General features: G+C 48.0%; 2 protein-coding genes across 2 annotated transcripts; both read right to left on the minus strand.

Annotated features, from left to right (window-relative positions):
• Positions 1–437: 437 nt before the first annotated feature.
• LOC140265135 (olfactory receptor 14J1-like) lies at positions 438–1,388 on the minus strand. Its single transcript, XM_072361018.1, has one exon. The coding sequence runs from the start codon at positions 1,386–1,388 to the stop codon at positions 438–440; it is 951 nt and encodes a 316-aa protein (XP_072217119.1).
• A 7,606-nt stretch (positions 1,389–8,994) lies between these two features.
• LOC140265136 (olfactory receptor 14J1-like) lies at positions 8,995–9,996 on the minus strand. Its single transcript, XM_072361021.1, has one exon. The coding sequence runs from the start codon at positions 9,994–9,996 to the stop codon at positions 8,995–8,997; it is 1,002 nt and encodes a 333-aa protein (XP_072217122.1).
• Positions 9,997–10,423: the final 427 nt, after the last annotated feature.

Genomic DNA, 10,423 nt, shown 5'->3' on the forward strand with positions numbered 1-10,423 from the left:
GCCTGAAAGCACAGACCCCAGCCAGAAGCCCAGGGATGGCCTGTCAGCTGTTGCAGGCTGAAGCCACTGCACGGTTTGATGAACAGCTGTGTGCTTCCTGCTGGATTCTGGGTTTCTGAGAACATGAGACCCCGACAGCTCCAGAATTGTTTCACAAGATGGATGACAGACACAATCCCTGCATGTCCTTTATTCTGTTAAGGTACACAGGGAGCCTGGTTCATTATGTACAGCATGTCTGGGCTAAAGTACAAAGGTACAAGCTGATTAGGAATTGATTTGAGTAATGATGTTTTAGAGAAAACCATTACAAAATTAAAAATAAATAAATAAATAAATAATTTTAAAAAAGGAATAAATTACACATCTAAAGTGGCATAAAACAAACCATAAAAGAGAGCTTGATTTAACAAAAAGCTGCATTACAAGGCATGAATTCAAAAAGATAGGCAGTTCACTGCTTTTGAAACACATTTGGTTATCACTTTCTTCACAGCATCCTTGACCTCCTGGCTCCTCATGCTGTAGATGAGGGGGTTCAATGCTGGAGGTACCACTGAGTACAGTAGTGCCACTGTCAGATCCAGGAATGGGGAAGAGATGGAAGGGGGCTTCAGGTAGGCAATAAAGGCAGTGCTGACAAACAGGGAGACCACGGCCAGGTGAGGGAGGCACGTGGAGAAGGCTTTGTGCCGTCCCTGCTCAGAGGGCATCCTCAGCACGGCAAGGAAGATCTGCACATAGGACACAACTACGAAAACAAAGCACCCGAAGACTAAACTGATAATAAAAATGAGATACACAACTTCCCTGATGTAGGAGCCTGAGCAGGCGAGCTTGAGGATCTGGGGGATTTCACAGAAAAACTGGTTCAAAATATTGCCTTGGCAGAGAGGCAGTGAAAACGTAATGACTGTGTGCAGCAGGGAATTGAGAAGCCCAGCGCCCCAGGCAGCTGCTGCCATGGTGGCACAAGCTCTGCTGTCCATCAAGGTCCCGTAGTGCAGGGGCTTGCAGATGGCAACGTAGCGGTCATAGGACATGACGGTGAGAAGGGAATACTCTGCTGAGATGAAGAAGAGAAAGAAAAAGAACTGTGCAGCACATCCTGCGTAGGAGATGGCCCTGGTGTCCCAGAGGGCGTTGGCCATGGCTTTGGGGAGAGTGGTGGAGATGCAGCCCAGGTCGAGGAGGGCCAGGTTGAGCAGGAAGAAGTACATGGGGGTGTGCAGGCGGCGGTCGCAGGCTACGGCTGTGCTGATGAGGCCGTTGCCCAGGAGGGCAGCCAGGTAGATGCCCAGCAAGAGCCAGAAGTGCAGGAGCTGCAGCTGCCGTGTGTCTCCCAGAGGCAGCAGGAGGAACTCGCTGATGGAGCTGCTGTTGGGCATCTGCTGTTCCTGGGCTTGGAGTCCTGCTCAGAGTGCAGAAGATAATGACAAGTCCAGACCACTCTCAAACTCACTCCTCCTGCTATACTATGTAAATTTTCATTTCCCTTAGGAAAATAATTATTTAACTCCAGAACTTGTATATACTATCATGAGCTTCACCAACCCGTAACGAGTAGAAGACTGGGGAGCGCTTACTTTCTTCTCATTTCCTATATCATACCCCAGCCTCCTGGATATTTTCCTCTTTACTCCAATTGCTCTTTGAGACCACAGCCCCAGCCTCTGTGCACTTCAGCTTGTCTTAGAGAAATCAGCCTGTTTGCAGGACAAGTGAACTATTAATGCCTGCAGAAAAGAGCTATAACTTAAGTTGATTGTATCCTATTAGGTAGGTGAGGCTGAAAACACAACCTGTGTGAGTTTTCACAAAACAGCCAACTGATTGGAGAAATACTGGGGAGCCTCTGAGCTGTGTTCAATGTTGACAGCCCCTTTTAAATTTTTTGGCTCCATTCCTTTCTGTTTTCACTCAGAACAGAAAAAGGAAAATCCCTGCCTTGGCTCTCCTCTTGCAAAGGACCCTCATAAAGAGTCTGTTGTGCAGTGGAGCTGTGATCCCCTGCCCCAGGCAGCAGCTGTGGCAGCACAAGCCCTGCCGGGGGGCTCCTTCCCCCCACACGTCTCCCCGCAGCACCCTGGGCAGCTCCCCGGGCAGGCTGAGTGCTGAGCCGGGCAGGCGGCAGAGTCCCATAGCCGGCACACAGCCCCTGGGGCACAGCAGGGACCCTGCTCTGCAGCACAGCCCTGGGCACCCGCCTGCAGCCCCACATGCACAGCCTGCAGCCGTGCTGGGACACGCAGCCCTCAGGGCTGTGCTTTCATACTGCAGCATGGAAACCCTCAGCTCAAGCAGAAGTCTTTTTTCACAATAAAGAAGCATGCAGTGCCAGAAGCCAGATCTGCTATGGAACTTCTCAGTTTTAGTTAACCCTCTATGAATAGCAGCTGCATGGTCTGCAGTGAGACTTACCGTGTCATGGTCTGTGTGCAGTGTTCCTGAAGCAAACTCACAGCCTGCTCATAACATTCACATCCTTCAAGCTCTTTCCCCTTTCTCTTCTCTCCTTCTCTCAGCTGCAGGCTGTGCTGTGCACAAGAGCTGCTCCTGGGCACAGCTGTCTCTCTGCAGCACTGCCCACTTGTATGAGCTCCCTGTGTCCCAGGAGCCCAGCCCAGCTCAGCACACCCGAGGATTTGAGTTTCTCTTCCTCCCTGCTTCCCCTGGAGATTTCCCTGGGGCTCCAGGGCTGAAAGCTCCTGATAGACGGCAGGGTCATTTCTGCAAAACACATTTGGATGTCAGATCAGTTACTCACCAATGTACACATTGATTCCAGAAGCATGATTTTGTGCTGCAGAATCTAACTATAGTTAGGTTATAAAGTAGGAATATGTTTATTAGGCACCGGGTGCAAAGGGAATCACTCCTGTCTTGCATGCCTGTAAGCAGAAGTGTTACATATTTGAAAGCCAAGCTGATACATATACAGCATAATTCATGGAACTCATCTACATTTTTACTGTTTCCAGTAACTCATTTACATACTGCCCCTCACTCTGGTGCACTTTATAGTGGGGGTGTCCCTCCAGTGGTCTAGGGGATGAAGACAGATATCTTCTTCACGAAGCCTTGAAGTCTTCCTTGCTCTGACCTATTTACATTGTCGTGCTTGATAGAAGTAGTCCAATACTGGTCTAGTTCTTGAGACAGGTTCTCTTTAGTGTGCAGGATGTTCTTCCCTTGTCTTAACTGCACATCCCACTTGTTTATGGGCCCAAATACCTAACTTTTGACTTTGAGATTAACTCTTTTACTATGCCATTTTGTCCTAGCAGATCGTGTTTGCCTAGCAGAAGTGCAAATGCCTCATCTGGAGAGCTCTGCTCCTGGCCCTTAATTAAAATAGACACGCAGACAAGGACAGGGACCCTCTGACTTCTCCTTTGCAGGATCATCATTCAGCTGAGGCAGTCAGTGCAGGTTTCTCATCTTCAGATGTAAAAGCCTGAGATTGAAATGAGATTAATTTCCCCACAGACTCATGGGAGATGGGACTCCTCTTGGCTTAGAGCAGATGTGCACAAGGAGTTGCCCCTGTTTGAAGGTGAAAAACCACCTAGGATTGAATCTGGCTGTAGCGATAAAGGCTTTGTAAAGTATGCTAGCAGGAAAAGGGAAGACTAGGGAGAATGCCGGTCCCGTACTATGTGAGGGGGGTGCTCTGGTAACCAGGGATGCAGAGAAGGTAGAGATACTGAAGGACTTCTTTGCATCTGTCTTCAGTGAGAAAGCTCACCCTCAGGAATCCCAGACCCTGGAGCTTACTGAGAGGGTCTGGGGAATGGAAGACTTGCCTTTAGTCAGGGAACAGGTGGTCTGTGAGTGCCTAGGCCACACTTATGTTCACAAAGCCACGCAACCCAAAGGGGTGCATCCACAGGGGCGGAGGGAGCCGGCAGTGGTGATTGCTGAACCACTCTCTATCATCTTTGAGAGGTCTTGGAGAATGGGGGAGGTGCCTGAAGACTGCAGGATAGCCAGTGTCACTCCTGTCTTCAAAAATGAGTAAGAAGGAAGATGCAGGTAATTACAGGCCAGTCAGCCTAACCTCTGTCCCTGGAAAGGTGACGGAAAAGCTTGTGCTGGATGCCATCTCCAGGCAACTGGAAGAAAAGGAGGTTATTAGGAGTAGTCAGCATGGGTCCACCAAGGGGAGGTCCTGCTCGACCAACCTGGTAGCCTTCTATGACATTGTCACTGTCAGGGTGGATGGGGGGAGAGCAGTGGATGTAGTCTACCTTGATTTCAGCAAGGCGTTTGATACTGTTCCCCATGAGATCCTTATAATGAAGCTGAGGAAGTGTGGAATAGATGAGTGGACAGTGAGGTGGGTAGAGAACTGTCTGACTGGCAGAGCACAGAGGGTCGTCACTGGTGGTACAGAGTCTGGTCTGAGACCTGTAAGTAGCGGTGTTCCCCAGGGATCCGCGCTGGGTCCAGTCTTGTTCAGCATCTTTATCAATGACTTTGACGAGGGGATAGTTGCCACCCTCAGCAAGTTTGCTGATGATAGGAAGTTGGGAGGATTGGCTGACATGCCTGAAGGCTGTGCTGCCATTCAGCGAGACCTGGACAGGCTGTAGAGCTGGGCAGTAAAAACTTGATGAGGTTAAACAAAAGCAAGTGTAGAGTCTTGCACCTAGGGAGGAATAATTGCATGCACCAGTACAGGCTGGGGGATGAGCTGCTGGAGAGGAGCTCTGCTGAGAGGGACCTGGGCGTCCTGGTGGACGACAGGTTGGCCATGAGCCAGCAGTGTGCCCTTGTAGCCAAAAAGGCCAATGGCATACTGGGGTGCATTAAAAAGAGCGTGTCCAGCAGGTCGAGGGAGGTGATCCTCCCCCTCTACTCTGCCCTGGTGAGGCCTCATCTGGAATACTGTGTCCAGTTCTGGGCTCCCCAGTTCAAAAAAGACAGGGATCTCTTGGGAAGAGTCCAGCGGAGGGCCACAAAGATGGTGAAGGGCCTGGAGCATCTCCCCTACGATGAGAGACTTAGGGAACTGGGTCTGTTTAGTCTTGAGAAAAGAAGGCTGAGAGGGGACTTGATCCAGGTTTATAAATACCTGAAGTGTGGGAGCCATAGTGGCGAGGCTGGTCTGTTTTCAGTAGTGCGTGGGGACAGGACTAGGGGAAATGGGCTGAAACTTCAGCATAGGAAGTTCCGCACAAATGTGAGCAAGAACTTCTTTACAGTGAGGGAGATGGAGCACTGGAACAGGCTGCCCAGGGAGGTGGTGGAGTCTCCTTCTCTGGAGATATTCAAGACCTGCCTGGATTCCTACCTGTGCAACATGGTGTAGGGAGCCTGCTTTGGCAGGGGGTTGGACTCGATGATCTCTAGAGGTCCCTTCCAACCCCTACAATTCTGTGATTCTGTGATTCCCAACTGTCTGACTGATTTCTGACTTTCATGGGGATTACTTAAATTTGCTCCATCTCCCCCAGGTCTTTTGGAATGTTTTTTCAGTTCCTTCACTGTGATTCTATCTATCCCTTCCTATCTATTCTTTTTCTTTCACTTTTTCTTTTTCTTCTCTTCCTTTTTCTTTTTCTCTTTCTTTTCCTCTATTTTTTTTTAAAGCTGTAAGTGTGAAAGATGTTCATTAATGTCATTAGAAGTGAAGAAAAGAGCTGAAGATAAAGACAGAAAACAATGAGAATGTGTTAAGCATTGTCAATGTGTGAAATACTCATGAGTCCTGTTCAGTTTTAAGTTGATACCTCCCAACTACCTGGCTGATCTGTCCCAGGGAGATTACTGGAATTTGCTCCATTCCCCAGAAGTCTGATGGACTCTGTTGTCAACTCCTTCACCGTGATTCTAGCTGGAATCTTAGTAACGCTCATACCCTGGATGACCAGTTGCAAACTTTAAGGTTTTTTCCCAGAGTCAGCTTGACACACGGTACCAAACACTTGCAGCAGATGATAATAATGGCCATACAAACTATAAGCCCCACGATTACAGCAAGGAGAACCCAGGCTACCATTTGACAGGATATCCACTATATCCCATACCCGTAGGAGAGACCAACTTAGGTCCGTCCTATTGCCGACCACCTGGGATATGGTACTTGCTCTTGTTTCCATGCATATGATTTACAGGTCCCGTTCATAGGAACTCCCCCTAGGAGTCTTCCTACCCCAGCCGGTAAACTAAGCTGTGAGCTCACATCCCTAGGGACAGCACAGATGGCAGTACACTGTGTAGGATGTCTCCTCTGGACTTATGGGCTCCCCTTACCCTTCACATACCTGGTCCACATATGGATGGTCCTTGTCTGTCCCTGCAGTGATGAGGTGAGGAAGGGAGTCCTCCAGAGAAACCTCAGGGTGAGCCAGAAGTGTCTCCCCTCTCAGCTGGTCCTGCCACCAAATAGAGCTGGTCCCATCTGGGCCGCCAAATTGACCTCAGGAATAAACTCTATGACCCAGTGTGAAGTTATAAAACAGGAATGCATTTATTGGGTGTCGGGTGCAAAGGGGGATCACTCCATCTGTCTTGCACCAGCAAGCAGAAGCATTACATATTTCAAAGCCAAGCTCATACATATTCAATAAATTTCCTGGAACCCAACTACTTATTCATTGTTTCCAGTGACTCTTTTACATACTGCCTCTCCCTCCGGCGCATGCAGTTTGTAGTGGGGGGACTCCCTCCAGTGGTCGTAGGGATGAAGTCAGATGTCTTTCACGCGAAGGCTCAAAGTCTTCCTCGCTCTGTCCTTTTTACCCTGTCATGTTTGATAGAAGTTGCCTGGTCCTGGACAGCTTCTTGGGCAATGCTCCCTTTATTATGCAGGATGTTCTTCCTTTATGTTAATTGCACATCCTACTTGTTTATGGGCCCACGTAACTAACTTTTGACTTTGAGATTAACTCTTTTACTGTATCAGTTTGTCCTAACAGATCGTGTTTGCCTAGCAGAAGTGGAAATGCCTCATCTGGAAAGCTCTTCTCCTGACCCTTAATAAAAAAGACATGCAGACAAGGACAGGGACCATCTGAATTCCCCTTTGCAGGGCCATCATTCAGCCGAGGAAGTCAGTGCAGGTGTCTCATCTCCAGATGTAAAACCCTGGGGTTGAAAGGGTATTCAATTCCCCACAGCTGTTCCAAACATTGTGATAAGAAAATGAATCAAATTCTTCCCAAGAAAGATGCACTATGCCAGGAGGTACAGCCCTGTGGTCACTCCAACCCCTCCGATGAGCCCAGTGGCTGCTCCAACTTCAGTGACAGGTCCTGTGGTGATTCCAGCTCTGGCAATGAGCTCTGCAGTTGCTCTAAGTCCTGGAACAGCCCAACAGTTGCTTCATCTCCTACAGTGAACCCTATGGCTATTAAAACCCCTGTAGCAGGTCCTGACTTGAAAACAGATATGCATATGAATTAGTATCTATGCATATCTTTTTGCAACTGCAAATGTCATATATATGTGAAAATATATTGTATGTTTGCATGTGTATATAAACAGATATAGATCTATATAATCAAAATGCTTTTTTTTTACCTTTTTTTTTGTCTATCTTAGTAAATAGCTTTAACACAACAAATTCTAAACTACAGCACTGCCTTGAGACCTTTAAGATTTCCTTGTGACTCGTGAAACTATCATTATCACTTAGTGAAGAGAACCAGAAGATCTCGAAGTCTTCTCAGTGAGCAGCTTTTAAGGTACATTCCATACACCAGCTTTGGAAGAGGCTTCCAGTTCTCTGGCCCTGCTCTGAAGGGGCCCTCTTGTCGTGGCAGTGCCAGCAAGGAGACCAGCTCTGACACAGCCGTTTTTATTGCCGGCTACTGACTGCAGCTCCGGAGTGCTGCTGTACAGACAACAGGACTGTTGTGAGACACACAAGACCTTCAGGCCTTCAGAGTTCAGATTAATTTAGAGCACTGTGGCAGTGTGAAGAGAGCAGGAATGAAAAGAGCACGTTGTGCTGCTGTCTGTGGCTGTACCTCCCCCAGACCCAGACAAGGGAGGAAGAGAGAAGAGAAAAGGAAAAGTCTTTTTTGAAAGCCTTTTAGGTATCTTTTAATGTATTTGGAGAATCTGTTTCGATGATTACATGGGCTCTTGGAGTGAGAAAATGGAAAGTAGGTAGGAAAGAAGTGAAATAAATTATAAGTTCAATAACATTTTTTTGCAGGTTGCTATATCACACACAATCAAACAATCAAAAATGCTTAAAACATAAAGAACCATCACTGGGAATCTTGTGAGGAAGATGTGCACTTTATTGAAGCTGAAATAATGCGTATTGCAACACCTTGCTGAGAGCACACTTGATTTCCCTGTTCCTCATGTTGTATATAATAGGGTTCAGTGTTGGAGGAACCACTGAGCACAGAATTGCCACAGTCAGATCCAGGAGTGGGGAGGAAATGGAGGGGAGATTCAGGTAGGCAAAAAAGGCAGCGATGACAAGCAGGGAGAGCACGGCCAGGTGAAGGAGGCACATGGAGAAGGCTTTGAGCCGTCCCTGCTCAGAGGGCATCCTCAGCACAGCAAGGAAGATCTGCACATAGGACACAACTATGAAATGAAATGAGTAAGAGGTACCTGACAACCAACGTGCAAACCTGTTGCTACTGCTGGCCTCTCAGAGGCCCTGGCAGATGTGAGCCTGAAAGCACAGACCCCAGCCAGAAGCCCAGGGATGGCCCATCAGCTGTTGCAGGCTGAAGTCACTGTACATTCTGATGAACAGCCGTGTGCTTCCTGCTGGACTGTGAGTTTCTGAGAACATCCGACCCTGTCAGCTCCAAAGGAAGGACAGACAGAGTCACTGCATGTTCTTTATTCTGTTAAGCTTCACAGAGAGCCTGGTTCATTATGTACAGTGTGTATGGGCTACACTAGAAAGGTACAAACTGAGTAGGAATTGATTTGACTAATGATATTTTAGTGAAAAACATTACAGTATATATATATAAAGAATAATAATGAATTACACATATAAAATGAACAGAACAGTCAACAAAAGAGAGCTTGATTTAGAAAAAAGCTGGATTGCATTATATGAATTCTAAAAGATGGGCAGTTCACAGCTTTTGAAACACATTTAGTAATCACTTTCCTCACTGCATCCTTGACCTTCCTGTTCCTCATGCTATATATAATAGGGTTCAGTGTTGGAGGCAGTACCGAGTACAGAAGTGCCACCATCAGGTCCATGGATGGGAAGGAGACAGAGGGGGGCTTCAGGTAGGCAAAAAAGCCAGAGATGACAAGCAGGGTGAGCACGGCCAGGTGAGGGAGGCATGTGGAGAAGGCTTTCTGTCTTCCCTGCTCAGAGGGCATCCTCAGCACAGCAAGGAAGATCTGCACATAGGACACAACCATGAAAACAAAGCACCCAAAGGCTAAACTGAAAGTAAAAATGAGAAACACAGCTTCCCTGAGATTTGATTCTGAGCAAGAGAGCTTGAGGATCTGGGGTATTTCACAGAAAAACTGGTTGACAACATTGCCTTGGCAGAGAGGCAGTGAAAACGTACTGGCAGTGTGCAGCAGGGAATTGAGAACCCCACTGCCCCAGGCAGCTGCTGCCATGGTGGCACAAGCTCTGCTGTCCATCAAGGTCCCGTAGTGCAGGGGCTTGCAGATGGCAACGTAGCGGTCATAGGACATGATGGTGAGAAGGGAATACTCTGCTGAGAGGAAGAAGAGAAAGAAAAAGAGCTGTGCAGCACATCCTGCGTAGGAGATGGCCCTGGTGTCCCAGAGGGCGTTGGCCATGGCTTTGGGGAGAGTGGTGGAGATGCAGCCCAGGTCGAGGAGGGCCAGGTTGAGGAGAAACAAGTACATGGGGGTGTGCAGGCGCTGGTCGCAGGCTACGGCTGTGCTGATGAGGCCGTTGCCCAGGAGGGCAGCCAGGTAGATGCCCAGCAAGAGCCAGAAGTGCAGGAGCTGCAGCTGCCGCGTGTCTGCCAACGGCAGCAGGAGGAACTCGCTGATGGAGCTGCTGTTGGGCATCTGCTGTTCCTGGGCTTGGAGTCCTGCTCAGAGTGCAGAAGATAATGACAAGTCCAGACCCTTCTCAGAGACACATCTGATTTATTATGAAAATTCTCCCTTCCTTCTGGAAAATGTTCATTTAACTCCAGAACTTCTATTTATTTTCATGAGCTACACCAACCCTAAAAGAACAGAAGAAGATTAGGGAGCTGTTTATTTCTTCTCATTTCCTAATCATACACCCAGCTTCCTGGAAATTTTCCTCTTTATTCCTGCTGCTCTTTGAGACCCCAGCCCGAGCCTCTGTGCGCTTCACTTTGTCTTAGAGAAATCAGCCTGTTTGTGGGATAAGTGAACTATTAATGTCTGCAGAAAACAATGAGAACTTTTATCTTTTAGGAAGGAGAGGCTGAAAGCACATTCTGTGCATTCTGTGTGACTGTTC

The sequence above is a fragment of the Excalfactoria chinensis genome, unplaced genomic scaffold, assembly GCF_039878825.1.
Source record: "Excalfactoria chinensis isolate bCotChi1 unplaced genomic scaffold, bCotChi1.hap2 Scaffold_68, whole genome shotgun sequence".
Taxonomy (NCBI): Eukaryota; Metazoa; Chordata; class Aves; order Galliformes; family Phasianidae; genus Excalfactoria; species Excalfactoria chinensis.